This window comes from Scyliorhinus torazame, chromosome 3 (genome assembly GCF_047496885.1).
Source record: "Scyliorhinus torazame isolate Kashiwa2021f chromosome 3, sScyTor2.1, whole genome shotgun sequence".
Classification (NCBI taxonomy): Eukaryota; Metazoa; Chordata; class Chondrichthyes; order Carcharhiniformes; family Scyliorhinidae; genus Scyliorhinus; species Scyliorhinus torazame.
Window position 1 is genome coordinate 137,350,489 of NC_092709.1, and position 24,412 is coordinate 137,374,900.

General features: G+C 43.9%; 1 protein-coding gene across 1 annotated transcript in view; it reads right to left on the reverse strand.

The window, feature by feature from the left end:
• The window catches only part of wdfy3 (WD repeat and FYVE domain containing 3), a 586,950-nt gene that overhangs the window by 154,940 nt on the left and 407,598 nt on the right, over positions 1-24,412 (reverse strand). Inside the window, 6 exon segments of the mRNA XM_072496251.1 lie at positions 2,927-3,026; positions 4,872-5,105; positions 9,289-9,468; positions 11,976-12,110; positions 22,458-22,648; positions 24,148-24,365. Coding sequence (XP_072352352.1) covers positions 2,927-3,026; positions 4,872-5,105; positions 9,289-9,468; positions 11,976-12,110; positions 22,458-22,648; positions 24,148-24,365 — 1,058 coding nt within the window.

Genomic DNA, 24,412 nt, shown 5'->3' on the forward strand with positions numbered 1-24,412 from the left:
CTAAAGAGTACAGACAAGGCAAGAGAGAAAGATACTAATATGGGAAATGATAAACAGATCATGACAGGAAGGGTCAGAGGGTACAAATCTAAGAGTAAATCAACAGCTAAGGCTAATGCTACAAAAATAATAAAAGGACAAAACTAAAGGCTCTGTATCTAAATGCATGTATCACTCAAAAGAAAACAGATGAATTGATCGCGTAACTAGAAATGAATAACTATGATCTGATGGCCATTACAGAGACATGGCTACAGGATGACATAGATTGGGACCTGACTATTGGAGGGTGTGTGACATTGAGGAAGACATGAAGTTAAGAACAGGTGGAGGGGTGGCTCTGATAATTAATGATGGGACTAGCATATTAGAGAGGGATGACTTAATTTCAGGAAACCAGGATGTAGAAGCAGTTTGGGTTGAGATGAAAAATGATAAAGGTAAGAAGTCACTTGTGGGAATGGTGTTCAGGTTCCTATTTTGGAACCACATGGTAGGACAGTGTACAAAAGAAGAGATAATGGGAACTTGTCAGAAAGGTACAATGATACTCTTGAGGGATTTAAATCTTAAAATAGATTGGAAAAATCAGATGAGCAAGGTAGCGTAGATGAGTTCATAGAATGCTTTGGCATAGTTTCTTAGAACAGCGCATTCTGGAGCCAACCAGAGGACAGTCTATACTTTACCTGGTATTGTGCATTGGGATAGGATTAATTGATAACCTCAGTGAAGGTACCTTAATACCTAGGTGGTAGCGATCATAATATTGAATATACATTCAATTTGAGGGATAGAAGAGTGTGTCCAAGACTGGTATTTAAACTTAAATAAAGGCAATTATAAGGGCATGAAAGCAGAACTAACTAAAGTGAACTGACAAATGTGCTTAAGGGATAGATTGATAGAGGTTCAGCGGCTGACATTTAAAGGGATATTTTAGAATGTACAGAATAGATACATTCCAATGAGAAATAAAAATTCCAAGGGGTGGCCCATTATCCATGGTTAACTAAAAAAGTTAAAGACATGAATAAGCCTGGTGGTAAAAGCATATATTTGCGCAAAATGGGTGGCAGGTCAGGTATAAAACACTGGTAAGGCCACAACTGGAATATTGTGTGGAGTTCTAGTCGCTACATTACAGGACGGACAGTATTGCTCTGGAAAGAGTACAGAGGAGGTTGACAAGAATGTTATCCTGGCAACATTCTTGTCAACCTCCTCTGCACTCTTTCCTGAGTAATACTGTCTTTCCTGTAATGTGTCTATTCTGTATATTCTAAAATATCCCTTTAAATGTTAGAAAAGTGTAGTCACGAGGAGAGATTCAATGGTTTGGGGTTATTTTCCTTGGAATAAAGAAGGCTGAGGAGTAACTTAATTGAGGTGTACAAAATTATGAGTGGAAGAGATGGAGTGGAGAGGATAAAATTGTTTCCCTTGGTGCAGAATCCTAGAACCTGGAGACACAGATTCAAGGTAAGTGGCAAAAGGTGTAGAAGAGACAAGAGGAAGAACTTTCCTTTACGCAGAGTGTAGTGGAAATCTGGAATTCGCTGCCCGAGTTGGTGGTAGAGGCAGAGACTCTCACCTCTTTTTACAAAGTACCTGGATCGGCACGTTAAGTGCTCTAAGCTACAGGGCTATGGACTGGGTGCAGGAAGGTGGAATTAGAAAGGGCACCCGAATGTCCTCGGGATGGCATGGACAAGATGGGCCGACTGGTCTCCTTCTGTGCTGTAACTTTTGAATGATTTTATGAAATCAATCTTATGAACATCTGGCATAGTTAAACATTTGCGTTGCTTCTTTTAGTCAATGGAGCAGAACTTTATACTAGCTTCATTAAAATATTTTGAATCTGAACATGATCACTGGATAACTAGTATTAAGTAACTAGACTATAATATCCAGTTCAGAGTCCTAAATTCACTAACAAGGGACATAAAAACCCAAGTGCACAAGATATTTTTGCCGCAGCAGTGACTCAGGAGCAAAAACAAAGTTCAAGACTGTATGCCATAAACTCAGTCACCAATGAATAAAAAATCCCGATCATAAAGAAATACCAGCAGCATTCAATCTTTCACGTCTTAACATAATCTGGAATCTCAGTTTTTAAAATTCATTTTTGGGATGTGGGCATCGCTGGCTAGGCCAGCATTTATTAGCCATCCCTAATTTCCCTGAAGAAGGTGGTGGTGAGCTGCCTTTTTGAATCGCTGCAATCCATGTGGTGTAAGTACACCCACAGTACTGTTAGGGAGGGAGTTCCAGGATTTTGACCAAGTGACAGTGAAGGAATAGCGATATATTTCAATGACGTGGGGCTTGGAAGGGGAACTTGCAGGTGGTGATGTTCCCATGCATCTGCCTGCCCTTGAACATCATCTTGTGGAAAACAGAAGTTTCTACATTTACCAAACTTATCTCTAGCTATGGACTGAAACATGTTATTTTGCCTAAACATGGGAGCAAATATTCTAAATTGTCAAAAAAGTTGTCAGCATTCAAAAATCCATGTAAATTGAGCAAATGTCACTCACGTTAATGACAATGGAAATCTATTTTTATATGTAGTCTTTAATTCAGCACGAGAATGTTTGCGATCACTAAACCTCAGATTCCCACACTTATTTAAGCTGTGCATTCATATAACTGGCTACTGACATCTACTGGTAGGCTTTGTATCGTTACTGGCGGTCAAAACTGTAGGCTTCTTTTGGTTAAAAACCAAAAACATATCCAATGCAAACAACTCTACTTTATAACTAGTAAAGCCAATAAAACCAAGATACAAAATAATCTGAAAGCATAGATTTATACATATTTAGCACTTTCTATGAACAACATTTTGCTGCAATTCATGCAAATTAGACAGTTTGCCTTCAGCATTGGCTGAAGGAACTGTATTCAGACGCACCTAACAAAACATCTGCTGCCAGTAAGTGATCCATCACACTGTCCAAGATGCAAGTTTGAAATTCTTTTTGCTGAGCTCTTGTTGATCTATCAGGTGAAGCCTTGAAAACAAAAACAAAAATCACTATTAAGCTTTTTATTGTCAATAAAACATATGCCACAGTTGTCATTGAGAATCACTGGTTAATATTAGATAATGGAACATGTTTACTGGAGGAAAACAAAAAAATGATGGAAAAATTCAGCACCGGCAGAGAAAGAACAGAATTAACGTTTCAGGTCATGACCTTTCAACACAAGGTGGAAAAGTTAGAACTGTAACAGTTTTTAAAGAGGTGCAATGAGGAATGTGGCAAAAAAGGGAAGGTCTGTGATTGGGTGAAAAGACGGGAGACATTATGTGACGAAAGAGTTGGTGGAAGCCAAAGGGGGTGGTAATGGGACAATAAAGAAACAAAAGATGGGTCCAGAGGAGGTAAAAATGACAGAGCAATGAACAGGTGCCACCCAAATGCAAAAACAAGATTAAGAGCAAAAATTGCAAAGAAAAGGAGACAAAAAGGTAATGTGGGGGGGTGGGGAGGGGTAGGGGCGACATTATGTTCTAAAACTGCTGAACTGTGTTGAATCCAGAGGCTACAAAGTTCCTTAATGAAAGAAGAGGCACTGTTTCTGTCGTATTAGGTACACTGGTCTAACACTGGCTGCAACTGGATGCAGCTTAGATCAGAAAGATACTCCAGACCTTGAAGTTAGTTCAATCAGGTTTATTGAACTATTCGCACAGTTAGCACAGTTCTCTGTGAGTTCGACTCTCTGCTAACTTAAGTGTGGTTACTCTGTCTGACTGAACCAGACTAGCTCTTAGCCACGTGGTGGAGGTGTGAGATTGTAACAATGTCTCTAGATGTTCATCAGTGGAAAGAGGCGGAGTGTGAGTGCCTTGTGTCTTTTATAGTCAGATTCCACCTGAGTGTCCTGCCTGCTAATTGGTCATGTCCTGTTCTCTGTGTCCATTAGCTGCTTGTCTGTATATCATTATGTGTGTGTCTGCATATCATGACAGTTTCTTAAGCCTGTGTTGAAAGAAGTACATGCAATCTCCTGCTTCATCTGAAGGAGTGATTGGCACCTTAGATGGTGAGGGGGGTAACAGGGCAGGGCATTACATCACCTGCACTGACATCAAAAGGTGGTGGGCAGGTGTCGGAGATTTATTGAGGCATAGAGATGGGGAGATGATGTGTTTGGCGGATGATGATCTTTTGAATATGTAGGCTGTGGGGTTGAAGGCGATGAGAAGGGGAACCCTACAGTGGGTCCGGGGAGGGGGTGGAAAGGGTGAGAGCAGAAGTATTAGAAACAGATCTACCATAGTCCAGAGCCATGTAAATCATGGCTGGGTGGGTGGAGGGTGGAATCCTTGGTTGAGAAAAAAGCAGGACATATCAGAGATGCTGGTATGGAAGGTTGCATCTTCAGAACAGGTGCAACAGAGACAGAAAAATGGAGAATGGAATGTATTCCTTAAACAGTGTGAGGCATCATTGGAAAATTCTGAATTTTTACTCTGAATTCCAAGATCCAAGTCACTCATATATGTGAGAAATAATCACCAGTCTGGGTACTGAACTTTGGGGAACACTACAGTCCACCATCCTCCAATTTGAAAAAAATGCTGATTTATCATGGCTCTCTGTTTTCTGTGCTTAAGCAAACATATTTTGAATCCAACCTTACACTGATCTTCCCATTTATACTTTAATTTTGTTAACCAGATATTAATTTGTAAACTGGCAGAGGTTTTATCTTGATCAAGTGAGCTGATCTCTTAAGCTCCAAAGTGGAGGTGAAAGGATGAGAAGATATCTAAAATGGTCAAGAAAATAGACAAATGGAGATAGATTTATTTATACATTCACTATTTCAGATTCATCAACACTTACCTCTAATAGCAGGTCTATGAGAGTAGTCTGTTTACTAGCAGGTGCAAGACACAGATTTTCTATCACAAGGACACGCATGAAGTCAAAAACAAACTTCCTGGCAGGATGGTTGGTGAGGAAAGTCTTCGCCCCCACATTGCAATATTCTGATTGACTCCTATTCATGCCAGTATCACCTGCAAATGCCTTGAACTCTTCAGCAGGAGAACCAACGTCATCATCAAGATCACTCACCTGAAGAAAGACATCATACTATTTTACAACAACAACTCCTATTTATACACCACCATTAATATAATGAAATATACCAAGGATGATTATAAAACCAAGTATGATACCGAATAACATAAGGTGATATTAGGTCAGAAGAACATAAATTTGGTCCAAGAGGTAGGTTTTAACGAGTGCCTTAAGCAGAAAAGGGAGGTCGAGGTGTGGAGAGGTTTGAGAAGCATTATAGCATTTGAGGTCGAGGCAACTAAAGGCACAGCCATCAGTGGTGGAGCAATTAAAATTTGGTATGCACAAGCTGCCAGAATTAGAGTAGCACAGATATTTGAGAGGCTTGTGGGACTAAAGGATATTACAGAGATATGGAGGGGTGAGACCATGCAGAGGTTTGAAAACAAGGGTAAAAGTTTTAAAATCAAGGGGCGAATCTGATGGCGGAGTCATTTAATCAGGCTGAAAGATAGAACTGGGAACCCCACCATCTTCCTTGACTAAGTCTGTGGAGGGAAGGCTTGTGCTCAGCTTTTCTACCCTGTCACAAATAAGGCCCTTAAGTGGGCACGGGGTACTCAGCATGTGGCAAGCTGAAAAACTAATCCTTTCAGGCGTCCAGGTTATCTCTTGGGTATCCCTTATTCAAAGTCACTTAATATCTGATGGAGGGAGAGGGCCCAATGAGAGCAACTCCTGCCCTTGCTGCCAACTCCTCACCCCCCCACTCCCATGACCTGTGATCTCCCACCAGCCATCATTTGATCTTTAGCCTTGATCCTTGATGATCCTGGGCTTTAAGTGGGTACATTACTAGCACCAGTCACTGCTGTCGACGAGCACTGTCGAGCATCGAACAACTGCTGGCCTCTGCTCTTAGTAGGTGGAACATCTGCCACCAAGGCGCTTAATTACAAGGAAGGCCCGCCACTGTCCAGTTAAATGTGTTATTGCCCACCCAGTTGTGTGTCACTGGCACTTAATTTGCCTTCTCAGCAAGAGGCAGCGCAGAGTTCTCACCTGCTCTCCAGAAATCAGGCGAAACCTGCATACTCTACATTAAATTCCTTCATAGTGTTGCTCAACTGGGAGCCAATGCAAGGCAGCGAGCATCATAGTTTTGATTGATTTCAAGTTAACAGAGTGTAGCATGTGGAAGGCCAGCCAGAACTGCGTTGGACAAGTCGAGTACAAATGATGGCATTAATGAGGGTTTCAGAAACAGATGAGCTGTGGCAGGGACAAAAGCGAGCGATGTTACGGCGGTGGAAATAGGCGTTCTTAGTAATGACATGAATAGCAGGTCGGATGCACATCTCAAGGTCAAATGTGACACCAAGATTGCAAACATCAGGTTTAATCTCAGATTGTGGCCAGGGAGAGGGATGTAACTGGGGAACAAAGTTTAGAGTGGAGACTGAAAACATTAGTTTCAGACTTCCCAATATTTAATTGGAGGAAATCTCTGCTCACCCGGTATTGGATATCAGATAATCGGCCTGATACTTAAAAGTGGAGGAGTTGAAGCTTGCAATAGCTACCACCTAGAAGGATAAGGTCAGCAGGTGCAATGAAACACCACCACCTGCAGGTTACTCTCCAAGCCACACACTATCCTGACTTCGAGCTATATCGCCATTCCATCACTATTGCTGGGTCAAAAGCCTGGAACTTCCTCCCTAACAGCACTACAACATATTGACTGTAGTTCAAGAAAGCAGCACACTGCCACCTTCTCAGGGGCAATTAGCAATGGACAATAAATGCTGGTCTAGCCAGCATGCTCACATCCCATGAATAAATTAAGGAAAAAGGTCAAGTGAGGTCGTGCTGAGGTAGAGGTGGGTGTCATCAGCATGCATGTTAAATACTAATGCTTTGCTTTTGGATGACGTAGCCGAGGACAGCTTGTAGATGATACGTAGGAGCGAGCCAAGAATAGATCCTGGGTGGGGGGGGGGGGGCATCAGAAGTAACTGTGGGAGCAGGACGAGAAGCCACTGCAAATTATTCTTTGGCTACGTTTCGACAGATAAGAATGAAACCATGGGAGAGCAGTCCCACCCACCCAGACAACAGTGGAAAGCCATTGGAGGAGGATATTATGGTTGATTATGTCAAGGGCAGAAGACAGGTCGAGAAGGGAGAGAGTGAACTTTATCTTTGTCACAGTTACATGATTGTAATTCGTGACCTTGATAAGAGCAGTTTCAGTGCTGTGGCAGGGCAGAAACTGATTGTAGGGTTTCAAACATGGAGTGTTTGAACGATGGGAACAGATTTGGAAAGTGACTATACATTCCAGGACTTTGGACAGAAAAGGAGGTTAAAGATGGGAGAACAGACTGTAAGGTTGGGTGAGATAGGAGAGAATCTAGAGAAAGATTTCAGGGCTAGGGCAGAGGGAGCATTAAAGGAAGTTTAGCCACATGAGCTAGTGGAAGGGAAGTGTGTAGCAGTGGCAGCCGATCAGGTCGTCTCGATCTTAGTGACAAAGAAGTCCATGCGCTCATCAAACTTGCTATTGTGGTTGAGGCTGGTGGGCACAGGGCATACACGGTGTAAGAAGACAGTCTGCAGTAGAGGGAAGAAGCCAAGGGTTTTCTTTGCATTCTAGGATGATACTGGAAGAGTGAGCAGTTTAGACAAGAGCAGTGTAGATAGTGATATTGTTTTAAGTGATCCAGCCAGATGTAATGGTGGGTGGCTGTACCTTTCAAGTTAGCATCCTTGATTTTGGAAGATGTAATTGAGGGATAGCTTTTCTAGGGATGGATACAGGAGGTAGGGTTGGGATGAGGAAGGGAGATGTGGGTGGTGAGTGATATAGAGAAGAGATAGCCCTATGGGTGATTTATACAAAGGAACTAACAAGTCCACAGGAGATGACAAGGTCATGGGATGGTGATGAATATGGGTTGAAAAGTTTATGTGGTTTAAAAAAAAGAGTGCAGAGGATTCAGAGGAAAGAGAACATGATGAGATGGAGGCTGAAATCAGAGGATGCTGTGTCGTTTGGTACAGAGGCTGAGAAAGGCAGTTAAAATGTCTTGACGTGAAAACTTTAGTTGTATATCTTACAGGTGTGTAATAATATTAATTGGGCTTCTGCATTTATTCCCCCAAATGGTAAAAACAAAGTTGCAGCAAACTTAACTTAATTTCTACTCGTCAAATATTTGGCTAACAAGTCCATGGGATACTTATTGCAACAATTACATGCAGAACCCGATTATAGGCAACCTACGTTTTACGTGGTCAGGCCAATGCTAATTTACAAGCTGTACCAGTTTGGGACAAATGTGCAATTAAGCATAAGGAGATTTTTCAAGTTGAAGTAACTGTTACTACATACCAATCAAATAATGAAACATTCAAAATTTATCATGGTGTCAGTTAAAAAATCATGGATACACTAACGACAGCCAATATGCCCCTGTCTTTACCTAACCATCCTAAGTGCTTAGTTTCAAGGAATCAATCGGAGCGGCAGGGGAAGGTAATTATACAAGTATTGAATTTGTGAGAAGCACATTCAAAGATTTCATCTTGTGATTTTTTTTATAATTTGCTTTGAAACATATTCTCTCTTTTGGCTGCTTAATTAACTGACATCTTAATAGGAACTGTCACCCTGGTCCAAGGGCAGCACGGTAGCACAGTGGTTAGCACCGTGGCTTCACAGCGGCAGAGTCCCAGGTGCACTTCCCGGCTGGGTCACTGTCTGTGTGGAGACTGCACGTTCTCCCTGTCTCTGCATGGGTTTCCACTGGGTTCTCCAGTTTCCTCCCACAAGTCCCGAAAGACGTGCTGTTAGGTAATTTGGACATTCTGAATTCTCCCTCCGTGTACCCGAACAGGCGCCGAATGTGGCAACTAGGGGCTTTTCGCAGTAACGTCATTGCAATGTAAGCCTACTTGTGACAATAAAGATTATTATAATACTATTTCCTTCTTTCAACATCTTTAATAACTGTGATTTTCCTCTAGCCAATCAGGTCTACTTATCCGTATTTAGTTCCTCCTCCATGTATATCAGTAGCAGGACAAATGTGAGGGAGACAGAAATTAATTATGCAGCAATTCAAAAATTAAAAACAATGTACTGTTCACAGTGTCATTAAGTCTTCATTTCATTCACTTCTCAGAACTTTGTGACAATGATATAATCATTTAACATAAGTTAAACACGCACCATTTCCGAATAGGGCCTGATGTTAAAGGGAAAGACTGTTGCTGCAAAAGCACAAAGAAATTCTGGGTTTGTCCATAGAGGAGACAGATCTGGAACATTGTGATATAGGTAACGAAAAAACTGCATCAAAGTAACTGGGTATTCTCTTAGCCAAGAACCTTCTTCTTCAGACTGCCAGGGCTGTAGAAAGAAACAACATATAAATACAAGGAAAATTAAGTCTTTAATATTTTGTATAATTTGGCCCTCAATGTTTCTTCTATCAAACTTGCCTAGATTTTTCAATTTTGATGGAATTTAGATTACACTGTTTGTTGTTAGACCAATTCAAGTTGTTTGCATCAATTCTATCTGGTTCTGGTGCACTCATCTGGTAGTGTCAATAGAGCATAGGTTCCGAATCAGCAAAAGGTGCTGTTTGGATTCAATTTTCTGAGGCGAGCTTATTTTTCTTTACTTAGGGTGTAGATCTTAGCTGATACAGGAATAGTCGAATGGTACCAGGATTAAACAGAAATGTTAGAATAGGGTTACAAAAATTCTGACAGCTTTAGAATACATTTAAATCTGTCACAAAAGAGAAAATGCTGGAAAATCTCAGCAAGTCTGGCAGCATCTGTAGGGAGAGAAAAGAGCTAACGTTTTGAGTCTGATGACTCTTTGTCAAAGCTAACAGACAGAGAAAGTGGGGAATATTTATACTGTGGAGTGAGAATGAAAGATGAGTCATAGCCACAGAAACCCAGGGAAACCGGGTGCTAATGGCCACAGAAATCAAGGGGAAAGAGTGCTAATGGCAGACCCCAGAGAGAACAAAAGATATGAAAGGTCAAACAGCAGGGAAACTAACATCAGAGGGTGAACTGTAGATGTGGGGGGAGGGGAAGGGGGAAGCAAAGAGGAGAAAGGTGAAGTAAAGGTGGATAAGATTTTTTTTGGGGGGGGAATTAAATGTATATTAAGAAAGAAAGAAATGGTAAAAGACAGTTAAAATGAAAAACAAATGGGTCGAGGTGAGGTAGTTCCAGTGAAGCGCAACGCAAATTGGAGGAACAACATCTCATCTTACGGTTAGGCATGCTACAGCCTTCCGGCCTGAACATCGAATTCAACAACTTCAGATGATCAGCTCTACCTCACCTCAACCCATTTGTTTTAATTTCATTTTAACTGTCTTTTACCATTTCTTTCTTTCTTAATATACATTTAATTTCACCCCCCCCCCCCCAATCTTATCCACCTTTCTCCTCTTTGCTTCCCCCTTCCCCTCCCCCCACATCTACAGTTCATCCTCTGATGTTAGTTTTCCTGCTGTCTGACCTTTCACATCTTTTGTCCTCTCTGTGGACTGCCATTAGCACACTTTCCCCTTGGTTTCTGTGGCCATTAGCACCCGGTTTCCCTGGGTTTCTGTGGCTATGACTCATCTTTCATTCTCACACTCCATAGTATAAATATTTCCCACTTTCTCTGTCTGTTAGCTTTGACAAAGAGTCATCGGACTCGAAATGTTAGCTCTTTTCTCTCCCTACAGATGCTGCCAGGCTTGCTGAGATTTTCCAGCATTTTCTCTTTCGTTTCAGATTCCACCATCCACAGTAATTTGCTTTTATTTAAATCTGCTAGCTGCTTTGACAAATGTGGTAGGCAAAACTGAAGAAAAAGGAAACAGCAACTGCATACTAGTGACTTGAATAAAATGCCCAATCCATATTCAATGGTTTCTTAAGTGGAGATAGTGCTCGGTGGGGAAGGGTGTTTTATGTGCAACTCCATGCAGCGTGTCTTAAATGGAGAAGTTGCAGATTGTAGTTGGCCTTCCTGTGGTAGTCTTGTGCATCACTGCAACTAGGCTTGTAGCTGTTAGCAAGGCTCTGTATCTGACCTTTTGCCGATTAAGACGACCTGATTAAGGGACCTCCTGCTTTGCATCACTCTTAGAAAACGGGTGTTAATTGGGGCCTTAATCACCTCAACTGCCTGCCATCGACTTATTGATTCCAGTGGCAGCCTTCTCCCTGAAACTCTTCTGGCGGCAGGACCATGTTAGGATTTTCCCCTATTTTCTCAGTCCCACTGCCTCAAATCCCACCTTAAAGGGGCGGGAATTTTTTGGCCACCATCTGCCAAACTGCAGAGGCGGGTGTGGTGAGCACAGGGCATCTTATATGTAACCAAATTTGGCCATCATAGGTCGCTAGATCATCTTCTTCGAAACACCACAGATTGAGGAAATTCCCATTGGAAAATTCACTGATTGCAAAAAAAAAAAACAATTTACTTTTTTACACACTAAAATGGGAAACAACATAAAATCTAGGCTAATGTTAGCAGGCCAATATAAATTCAAGTCTCAATATAAGATTGAACAACATTCAAAATCATATAATCATTTCAGAACATAACTCAGTGAATATATGTTTCAATTAGATCTATGGTGAAACTATTTTTGACGACAAAATTTTAGATGTTTCCTCATGCAATTGCTTGAAACTGGAGTTTTATATCAATCAACCGAATTGAGGAAAACCAGTGCCGATGGATGAAATAAGGCAAGATTTGATAAGGGTTGAGACAGATTAGGCTGAAGTAATGAGCACTACAAAATCACTAAGTTTTAAAGGTTTCACTATTTTATCAAAGTCTTTCTGTGATTAGCAAAGTCAATTTGGTTTTTCCATACTTACAAGATTGAGCATACTCCTCAGCATTCCCAACAATAAAAAAGCAGATTCTGAACATACAGTGTGAACAGATGCAACCACTGTCCCACTCGAAGCAGGAACACCAAAGATAAATGTCCAGATGGAATCCAGATCAAACTGTTTTAAGAAAGTAAATGGTAAAATATTTAGCTACCATCTTGGGCGCATTTTTCTTAAATCTATGATTAAGTATGATGTTATTTAGCATTATAATTACGTCATTATTTTTCAAGTAAATGTAGCATACACAGGCTACCTTTTTCTTGCGTTCCAACGAAAGGAACTAACTTCAGAGCACAGGAAATTGTCATTTTCCTATGGGTCAACTTATTTCGTGCAGACATGCATACATTGTTTGATAGTTAGATTTAACTTAGATTATTCAAGCCATCTTATGCTATAGCTTTATATATTCACATTTAAAATATATATACTTTTATTCAAACCAGCGCACACATAAACATATAATCAAACCCCATAATTTGACTTTTTCTCCCCATAAACCACCCCCACCCCACCCACTGGCAATGAACAGGTTCCATCTCACCCAGTAGCCCCCTTTACGGAATTCTGCGCAACAGCCCCCAATCACGGCGAGACCTCGTGGCTCTACCAAGCTCCACTCCAGCAAAATTTGCCATCAGGTGTTCAGCGTAGCAAAAACCACTCCCCTCCAACAGCTCCAGCTATTCCGATACCCCAAAGATCGCCACCAGAGGGTCCGACAATATCTCCACCCCACAATGTTCAAGAGAGTTTAAATATCAGGCCCCAGAACCTCTCCAAGAGCGGACACACCAAACTGTGGACATGATTTGCCGGAGCCCCTCCTCATCTCTCGCACTTATCCTCTACTTCTCAAAGAACCAACTCATCCACACCTGCATGTGAGACCTATGGATTACCTTGAGCGGTACCAAGCTTAACCTGGCACAGGACACGTAGTATTGACCCAGTATAAAATCTCATTCCACACCTTCATCCCAACTCCAAGACCAGCTCCTCCTCCCACTTCACCCCCTCAATTGGCGCTTTCCCTGTGCCCACCAGCCATCTGTTGATGTCCGCAATCCTCCCATCCCCCAACTCATCGAACGATAACAATCTGTCCAACAGTGCGCGCTTTGGCTACTCCTTCCACACAAAATCCCGTAACTGCATGCATCTGAACTACCCCTTGTAACTCATATTTCTCTAGCAACTCCCCAAGCTTGCAAACCTTCCTTCCATGAACAAGCCCCTCACCGGTTCCACCCTTTCCCATTCCGGCCGGGGCAATCTGGTGATAGGGGCCAGCACTGACAGCTCCATGTGGATGCTAAGATATTGCCGAAGGTGTTGCCATTGAGGTTGGAGGAGTGCCTCCCGAAGGTGGTTGGGGAAGATCAGACGGGTTTCGTTAAGGGCAGGCAGCTGTCGTTGAATGTGCGGTGGCTGCTGAATGTGGTGCTTTCTCCGGCAGATGGAAGGGAGTTGGAGGTGGTGGTGGCATTCGATGCGGAGAAAGTGTTTGACAGGGTGGAGTGGAGTTATCGGTTTGATGTGCTGGAGCAGTTTGGGTTTGAGCCTAAGTTTGTGGCATGGATGAAATTGCGGTAAAAGGATCCGATACTGTGTACACAAAGGAATGAACGAACAAAATGAATTTGGGGTACTTTCCATTATTTCGGTGAACAAGACAGGTATGCCCCACATCCCCCTTCTGTTCAAGTTGGCGATAAAGCCCTTGGCCATTGTGCTGAGGGGTCAGACTTGTGGAAGGGGATAGTGAGGGGGGAGTGGAGCATAGGGTGTCTACGCGGACGATCTGTTGTTGTACATTTTGGACCTCAGCCCTTCAGTGAGGGATAAAATGTGATTGCTCAGGAGATTCAGGGAATTTCCGGGGTACAAAATGAATCGAGGGAAAAGCGAGTATTCTGTGGTGTCTTCTCCAGGCACAGGGGCAGGAGTGTGTGGGGGGGGCCCAATTTGGGTGGCGACAATTCAGTTTAGGTATCTGGAGGAATTAAGGCCAAGTGGGAGAAGGAATGGGGGATGGCACTGGAGGAGGGATTATGGTGCGAGGTGCTGCAGAGGGTTAATGCCTCAACCTCATGCGCGAGGTTATGGTTGATTCAATTAAAAGTAGTGCACAGGGCGAAGGAGAGGATGAGCCGGCTGTTTGAGGGGGTGGAGAATAGCTGCGAGCAGTGCAGGAGGGGCCCAGCTAATCATGTTCATGTGTTCTGGTCCTGACCGAAGTTGGAGAAATTTTGGGGGTCATTTTTTAGCACCAGGTCAGGAGGTCCTCCACGTAGATTTGGAGCCTGACCCCCTGCAGGCCGGGTGCTGGATGCTCCATACCCCGACGGCAAAATCACGTCCGGCACCGGGGTGGAAAATCCACTTTCAAGCATGGAATCGGGACCGGCGCTGGTTCCCCGATTCTCCGGCTCCCGAAAAGCATCCTCCCTGGGAAGTACGGCACGTATCCTCTACCTGCGGCCATTCTGAGGCCCGGCACGCCATTCTCTGCCCTCGACTGGCCGAAGTTCTGACGACGTGGATCTAATATGCTCCTGCCGTTCGGGATACTCGCGTGGTGGCTGCGGATCAGAGGGCGGGGGGGGGGGGGGGGGGGGGGGGGGGGGGGGGGGGGGGGGGGGGGGGCTTCATATGGGACCAGGGTATTTTCGAGCGGGTAGTCGGGGACACTATTTAAGAGGTCTAGCTCCATGGTCTGAGTCTGCCATGGAGCACAGCGTGGCCGCTGGAGGCCTCCACCGTGCGCATGCGCGGCCTCTGACCCGGAACTGCGGAGGACCGTATCTGCAGCTAAAGCGGCTAGATTCACAACGGGTCCCTGCTAGCTCCCTGCAGGGCTATGAATATGGGGCCTTTTGACACCAGTTTTTCTGGCGTGAAAGGCCAGTTTTTACGATGGCGTGGGGACATAGTCCCTGAAACAGAGAATCCAGCCCCATATTCGGAGTGTCACACCTTCCAGAGTGGCAGACGGGTGAAGGGGCAGATGCCTTAGCCTTCGCCTTGTTGATCGCTCGCAAGTGGGTTCTGTTAGGATGGAGGTCAGCTTATCCGCACTGTGCCTCGGCATGGCTGGGGGATCTAATGGAGTTCCTATACTTGGAGAAGATGAAATTTGCTCTAAGAGGGGAAGGTGAGGGCTTCCACAAGAGATTGGGCTTGTTTATCTTACACTTTGGTGGATCTGGTTGTCGTCAAGGGGTGGCGTCAGGGGTTTGTGATTATTCTTTGTAAAATGTTAAAATATTGAAAATTTGAATAAAAATTAAAAAACAATGGTGCACCCACCCATCGCTTCCTTTGTAGAAACAGCTGCCGAATCAGGGCCATCTTGCCAGCTCATATGAAAGCTGAGATTAACCTGTTCACCCGATCAAAAAAGCCTTTGGCAGGAATATTGGGAGGGAATGAAACACAAAAAAAAATCTTGGCAGGACGTTCAGCTTGATGTCTACACCCGCCTAGCTAAAGAAATTGGGAGAGCATCCCATTTCTTTAGATCCCCTTTCACTCTCTCTACCAAGCCAGCAAGATTCCATTTATACATCGTGGCCCAGTCATGAACCACTTGAACTAGACACCTGAACCTGCTCCTAGTTAGCTTAAATGGTAGGGCACTCAAATCTGCCCCTTTCCCCAGGGCATTCACTGGAAACACTTCACTTTCGGAAGATCACTGCCTTGGCCCGATTAAAGCCAGCCACCACTTGGCCAGGTAGACACCAATGTGTTGATATATCCGGATCCGCTCGCCCTCCCAAGTACAGTCTCTCGCGTCCTCGACCACCTCAAGATCTGCTCCTTCACCTGGAATCGGTGCCTCCTCACGATCACCGTCCTTGAAGGCACCCCTGTCCTCAGCCTCTGCCTCAGCGATCAATGAGCCTGGTGCACCACCGGGGCCTTCTCACAAACCCCCTCATCCACCAGCTTCTTTGACACACCATGGCACTCGTTCCTTTCACCCGCTCCGGCAGGCCTACAATACGCTGATTCTGCCGCAAGACAAATTTGCCTGGTCCACCCTGGTTTTCAGTTCCTTGCAGGCCGCATCCAGCATCGCCACCTCTGCCTCCAACTCACAATCAAATCAGTGTGGCCGTGACTGCCCTTTCAACCTCTTAGATCATCGCACCTTGCGACTCCAGGCACGTCTCCCACTCCATGGCACCGTGAAGAGAGGCAACCCAATCGCCTTCGATCAATTCTACTGCATTTATTGCCGATGCTGCCAAAATGCTCCTCTGGATCGGCACGGTCGTACAATGGTTAGCACTGCTGCCTCACAGCTCAAGCGACCCGGGTTCAATTCCGGCCTCAGATGATTGTCTGTATGGAGTTTGCACTTTCTCTCCGTGTCTGTGTGGGTTTCCTCCGGCCACTCCGGTTTCCTCTCACAGTCCAAAGATGTGTAGGTTTAGTGGATTGGCCATGATAAATTGTCCCTTAGTGTCCAAAAGATTAGGTGGGGTTACGGGGTTAGGGAAATAGGGTGGAGGCGTGGGCTTGGGTATGGTGCTCTTTCCAAGGGCCGGTGCAGATTCGATGGACCGAATGGCCTCCTTCTGCACTGTAAATTCTATGATAATCATCCCCATCAATTGTTCCACTGGCGTGGACGATGGTGTGGACGATGATGACGCCCTAGCCTCTGCCATGACTTTCGGAACTGCACCACGCAAACACTCCACCTCCAACACCATCGCATTTTTCAACTCTGCCGGGTGCAGTAACCCGCTGACATTCCACCTCGGAGGAGAATTCACTCCCCACCACATATTCCACACATCTTCCGACCGAAGGGCCCATTAATCGGGCAGAAAGGGCCAAAACCAAAATCTTCAGTCACAGCTACCCTGTTTGCGACTGATCAGCACACATGGCTGTCACCAAAAGTCATGTTCACATTTTTAATAATAAAAGTACTATCAGTGTTGTTTCGAAAAGGGAACAAGTTGGTTCACCATGTTTTATTTGGGTAGACAAGCGATATTGGCAAAAGGGACAACACCAACTTCACTTATACAGCATCTTCAATGTAATGATACTTCCCAAGGTGCTTCTCAGGAACATTATAAAACAAAGAATGACACTGAGCAACACAAGGAGATATCAAGTCAGATGAACAAAAGCTTAGTCACAGGAGGTCGGTTTTAATGAGTGCCTGGGAAAGTAAGGTAGTGAGGCGACGAGGTATAGCAAGGGTATTCCAGAGCGTGATGCCTTGGCAACTGAAGGCACAGCCATCAATGATGGAGCAATTAAAATTGGGTGCACACAAGAGGCCAGAATTAGAGAAGTACAGATATTACTGAGGGTTCTGGGATTGGAGGAGATTACAGAGATAGGGAGGGGCGAAGCCATGGAGGGATTTGAAATTAAGGATGATAAGGTGCTGCTTGACTGGGAGTCAATGTAAGTCAACAAACAGTGGGCTGATAGGGGAATGGGATTTGCTGTGAGTTCAGGCAAGGTTAATAGAATTTTGGATGACCTCAAGTTTACATAGGGCAGAACGTGGAAGACCAACCAGGAGCGCATTGGAATAGTCACGTCTAGAAGAATACAAGACTATAGATATTTCTACCTAACCGTACAAAATGCTGTGGTACATTTACATTTAAAAGTGAAACAGATGGAGTAGAAAATCATGCAATTTCTGTGGAGGTGCTTGTTCAATCTAGTTATATCTGAACTATTTCTCAGATATCCAACAGCTTCTTCAGGAAATATGCCAACTTAATTTGTGAGTCCAAATAGTTCGGCACAACAGCAAAAGTTGACTGACACAATCCTGCTTTACCTTGACCATCTTTCAAACTGCCGGCCGCAACACACGGGTTGGTCACGAGCTGGTGTCAGGAGGGTCACAGAGCGATCGGTCGCGGCATTCCCGATCGTGGGAGAAGTGTCCAACAGCCACGACTGGCTTTTAAGAATGCCGGCCGCTACTGGCTTTTAAGTTGAGAATGCCGGCTGCAACCGGCCTTTAAATACAAATGATGGAGTCTTCCCAGCAGAAGCGGCGGCAGAGAGCAGGTCATGAGCCTGACACGTACTCTGATGTCACGTGCCCTGTACTTCGGTACTTTGGATGAAAAATCACAGAGGAGAGATTCCCCAATTTTGTAGCTGCTAGCAAGCAAGCAACAAGACGGTGAGGAACTGAAGATGGATCGTTTTGTAATAAGGAAGAGAGGGCCAGAGACACAAATAGGCCAGGTTCCCACAACTGAATCTGCTGGCGAGAGCTTCACAGGAGAGTCGATGGCAGGACAAAGCAGTGTTGCTGTGAGCTTTATACAGAACTCCAGGGCCTCCGGTGCACAACCCATTAAGAAGAAACTGAAATTGGGACGAAAGCAGTACAAAGATGATTTCTTGAGGTATGGCTTTATTAATAGTGCCAATGCAAATCAGGATGTAAAGTCATTGTGTGTTATGTCAAAGTCCAACAGGTTTGTTTCGATGTCACTAGCTTTCGGAGCGCTGCTCCTTCCTCAGGTGAATGAAGAGGTCTGTTCCAGAAACACATTTATAGACAAATTCAAAGATGCCAAACAATGCTAGGAATGCGACCATTAGCAGGTGATTCAATCCTGACAGATCCAGAGATGGGGTAACCCCAGGTTAAAGAGGTGTGAATTGTATCAAGCCAGGACAGTTGGTAGGATTTCGCAGGCCAGATGGTGGGGGATGAATGTAATGCGACATGAATCCCAGGTCCCGGTTGAGGCCGCACTCATGTGTGCGGGACTTAGCTATAAGTTTCTGCTCGGCGATTCTGCGTTGTCGCGGGTCCTGAAGGCCGCCTTGGAGAACGCTTACCCGGAGATCAGAGGCTGAATGCCCTTGACTGCTGAAGTGTTCCCCGACTGGAAGGGAACATTCCTGCCTGGTGATTGTTGCGCGATGTCCGTTCATTCGTTGTCGCAGCGTCTGCATGGTCTCGCCAATGTACCACGCTTCGGGACATCCTTTCCTGCAGCGTATGAGGTAGACAACGTTGGCCGAGTCGCACGAGTATGTACCGCGTACCTGGTGGGTGGTGTTCTCACGTGTAATAGTGGTATCCATTGTTCTCACGTGTAATAGTGGTATCCATTGTTCTCACGTGTAATAGTGATATCCATTGTTCTCACGTGTAATAGTGGTATCATTACGGATACCACTATTACACGTGAGAACAATGGATACCACTATTACACGTGAGAACAATGGATACCACTATTACACGTGAGAACAATGGATACCACTATTACACGTGAGAACACCACCCACCAGGTACGCGGTACATACTCGTGCGACTCGGCCAACGTTGTCTACCTCATACGCTGCAGGAAAGGATGTCCCGCAGCGTGGTACATTGGCGAGACCATGCAGACGCTGCGACAACGAATGAACGGACATCGTGCAACAATCACCAGGCAGGAATGTTCCCTTCCAGTCGGGGAACACTTCAGCAGTCAAGGGCATTCAGCCTCTGATCTCCGTGTAAGCGTTCTCCAAGGCGGCCTTCGGGACCTGCGACAACGCAGAATCGCCGAGCAGAAACTTATAGCCAAGTTCCGCACACATGAGTGCGGCCTCAACCGGGACCTGGGATTCATGTCGCATTACATTCATCCCCCACCATCTGGCCTGCAAAATCCTACCAACTGTCCTGGCTTGATACAATTCACACCTCTTTAACCTGGGGTTACCCCATCTCTGGATCTGTAAGGATTTAATCACCTGCTAATGGTCGCATTCCTAGCATTGTTTGGCATCTTTGAATGTGTCTATATATGTGTTTCTGGAACAGACCTCTTCATTCACCTGAGGAAGGAGCAGCGCTCCGAAAGCTAGTGACATCGAAACAAACCTGTTGGACTTTAACCTGGTGTTGTAAGACTTCGTACTGTGCTCACCCCAGTCCAACGCCGGCATCTCCACATCATTGTGTGTTATATGCAGGGAAATACTGGCAAATGCGAATTTGACTCCAACTATGTCTTCCCTTGCAAATATCTTTTCAATTCTAAACTGAACCCCAGATTGCAAGGGAAGAATGAGGATTGCTTTCGACACTGAAGAAATAGATGCTTTCTAAAAGTCACTGAAAGTTGGCAAGTGAGTACAAAGCCAAAACTGTGTTCCCTACACCGCGACGAAACATCGAAGAAAACAGTGTTAGTAACTGTCAATAGACTGGCAAGCCTTATTCAGTTGCATCTGGCTGCACTGATCAACATTTTTTGTTGCTACTTTCCAGAGGAGAAGTTTCAAATTTTAAAAGAGAGTTGGGTGCAAAATCTTTTTGCGTTTGAGACCCTAGTCAATGAAGTTATGGTGCAGACTCGATGGGTCGAATGGCCTCCTTCGGCACTGTAGGGGTTCTATGTCTATGACTTTTATATTACAGCTGACTCCAGTTGAAGAGACTGAACCTTTGCACCTCACCTGGGACAGATGAGGCTGTCAGCATTCTGGAGTAGCATCTCCGAGGAGTATCCAGTGCTGAGTAAAACAAGCAAATTGTTGCTATTGTCCTTCACAATGACCTACATGTGCGAGGTTGGATTTTCTGGCCTCGCAAAGATGAAGACAGCACAAAGGAACCGGCTGAACTCTGCACCTGATATGCACATTGCCTTCTCCTCCAGTGAACCTGATTGGACTGAGATCATGAGGAGCAAGCAGGCTCACCTATCGCATTAAAGGTAAGTCAAAGTGGTTATGTTGCAAAGGTTGGCCGGCATAAAGTCGGCCAGCGTGGGTCACAAAGGTCAGCCGTTTAGTACAAGTGGGTGCTGGGAAGAGAAGTTTGAAAAACACTGGTCTTCGTCAAAGCAATAAAATGCACCTGGACTGTCTAAGGGCAATAGTACATTCATCTAAATGACAGATTTTTAGTACTAACAAAACTTGAAAGAAATAAATCACTTTTTTTTGTTTTGATTTCAAGAACATACTAACTACTCATCAAATTAACTTGTGTCTAGTGCCACGTTTCTCAATTCGCTCCACTCACTACCTCTGTGATCCTCTTTGCAGCCTGATCTCTGAAGCATATTTTTCTTCTTTTGGTTTCAAAGATTTAAACTTCCATGGCCTAGAGCATTCATTCAGGCTTCGCCCAAATTGGTGAAAATAAAAAGCGTTGTTCATTCATCTGAATTCACCAACCAGAAAGAAGTTGGCTTTAATTTTCCAGATTCACCATGTTCAAAGTGCGCCAAACATAGCGAAATCTCTGGGCGGAATCCTGTGTCCTCCCTATGGAGAGTTTGCTGAAGTGGAGGTATTTAATTGGGTGGAAGTGTGGCAGCCTCCTGCCTCCACCCTAGCGGTTGGGGTGCAACAAGGTAACACCAGCTTTTTTGTGGTTGCGTGGTTCCGGGAATTGTTGCGGGTGGGTGGGGGTGGGGTAGTGCGGTGTCCTTGTTCAAAGACACTCAGTGTTTTATCGAGGGACCCAGCATTAGCAAGGGTGCAGTGAGAGCCGCCCTTGCTGTCCCTCTAGCCTGCAACTTCCTTTCTGCCATCACTCACCTGTGCCTGGGTCCCTCCTTGATCAAAGGCCTCGGGTGTCCAAACAACCAGCTCCCCAATGGTACTGCTTTGTACAAAAGACCAAGAAGCAAAAAAACAGCTGCAGTATTGTTATTACCCCGTTTTACTGGTGGTCCATTTTAAAGTATACAAGACCAGTATTCTTATTTCCCCATTTTACTTTTTTTTCCTTCTGGGGAGCTGCCAGCCAATCAAAGGCAGACAGGCCTTCCATCCCGGATCCTTGGCGCTAACTTGTTAAGTGCCCGAGTGGCACAGGATGCGATGGCCCTTCCCAAAAACAGGTCACAGTGTCCCTGCCTCTCCAGTCAGCAGCCGAGACATCCATCACCTCCACAAGATTGAGTCTGTTTTTAGCAGAGCAGATTGCAGCAGACATTAAATGTACAGACCTTAAAGCAATGACAGTCACTTATGTTCCTGCAGGTTATAGGATAAAATGTCTCCTGACTGTCATCCAAAGCAGATACCAGATAAAATTAGAATGTAATTGATGCTGCATTATAAATGAGATGAAAGAATTTCTATCTAGGCTTTAAAATTATGCAGGTAAATTATTAAAAGTAGTCACAGTTCAAAGTACTTAATTGTATTGGGTTGAAAATAATTTGCCACTTCTTATTCCATTTGATTGCCGCATGAAATCATTTTCATCCTTTCAGCTCAACTCATTTGTTAAATATCTTGTCTCATGATTGCAGAGCCCTCTCCATTTCATAATTTTCAAGGACAAGGTGGAATAGAAAATTCATATTATTCCATGTTAACTAGTTGACATGTTAACTAGCTCTTTAACAGTCATAGAACTTTAAATGGACAAAGAAAATGAGCCCAGCTTTTAAAATAAAATGAATAATGATTAAAACTATATGAATTATATACCTGCAGGTCTTCTGGCAGTTCTGTAACTGGTTGCTGGAGGAAAAGAGCCATCAACAGAAAATATAGTTCAGGCACATTGGTATGTTTGGGTAAGAATGACTGGAGAATAAAGAAACCAGGGATGTGACAAGCATCGCGGTTTATTTCACGAACCGTTGATCTACCACCAGCAATTCTGCCAACATTGAAACCTGAAAATGACAAGTGACAGATATTTTTACATAAACAACAGAGGTTTTTCTTTTGCTACAAAGTATTTTCTAATACAAAATTATCTCTCTTCGTTTGAGGGAAGCATATGACTTCAGCTCAATACTTCATGACTGCATACCATCAAACAGAAAATGTTAATTGTTGTAAATTACGGGGAAACATTTGAACCCAACATGGTATGCAGCTCTTGCCTGCATTCAGCCTGGAGCAAGATCGGTTTTGCAACAGTTTTAGATTGGGTTCATGACTTTTTGTAACCAGGACATCCATATCCCAACTTCAGTATTTAACTTTAAAAATATCAAAACTAATGGAGACTAATTTTCTTACACGTTTACAGTACATTTCAATTGCTTTAGATGATTCTTATGTGATGTGAGAAAAAACATTTTCACACAAGCTTCAGGTCTGCATCGCACTGTCTGAAAGTACGATTTAGGCAGGTTCAATTGAGGCATTCAAAAGGGCATTAGATGATTACTTGAATTGAAACAAGTTGGAGGAAAAGGTAGGGGAATAGCACTAAGCCATGATGCTCGTTTGGAGAGTTGATGCAGACATACACCAAATGATCTCCTTTTTGTGCTTAACATTCGGTGTCTCTGAGAGCACAGTGATATTCCTACAAATTAACAAAAAAAAAACCTACACTGAGTTAAACCAGACTAATTTCTTTCTCTGGTCACATAGAGCTTCTAGAATTTCACTTCTGGACAATTGCCAGGCAAATATTTATCTGTGAAGTTCCGAGCGGGATTTCCCAGCGTATCTTTGGGCTACCCCCCCAATCCGGCGCTGGGATGCTTGGAAATTACAGCCCATTATCTTGACTGCTCATCGACGAACTATATAGAAAACTCTTTGATCAAAAATCTGAGGTTGGAAAATAATTGCAAGGTATCTCAACGAGTCAGAACATACTGCTGTACCTGTTGTGAATTTAAGCTAGTTTAGACACTGTTTTTGTAACAAACAGGGTTCTAAATATTCAGGAGTTATGTTCATAAAGCAGCAATCATTTATTTATTTTTTACAATGCGAGGGTCACTGGCAAGGTCAGCTTGTTTTGCTCATCTTTAGAGTTAACAAAACTGGTGTGGGACTGGAGATACATACACATCAGACCAAATAAAGATGAGAGTTTTCTTTCCCGAAAGAACATTAGTGAATCATTTGGGTTTTTACAACAATTTACAGAACTTCATAGTCACTTTTAGTGATTGTCAATTCTTTTTCCATAAACTGAATTCAAATTCTTCAATGATCACAATAGGATTTAAGCTTCTGTTATCTGGATTAGTAGTCAAGCCCTTTGGATTCCTCATGCAATAAGCTAACCAGTACACTATGGTACTCTACATGTGATTCCTTTAAGAGAAGCTATACAAAATCTAACACATCATATGTAATGCAGAAAGCAAACAGGCAATAGTCCATATGTACCAGCTACTGTGCAATAGAAAGATTTCACACATACCTAATACAGTGCCAATTTTATTTGTGAGAACAGAGTCAGTCTGGTCGAGCCACCCTCCTCCAGAAAGCCCTTCTTTAAACTTGGCAAGGATCAACTGATTGCTCAGCAGTACAACAAGAATTCGCATTGCTGCAGTGACAGTAGTGGGATGTAAATGCTCTTCCATGAACATCAGAAGCCAATCAAAACCCCAAATCTTCACCAATTCTTCACATGCTCTATGGTTTGAAGTTGTAGGTGTGTTTTGAAAAGAATAAAAGATGAC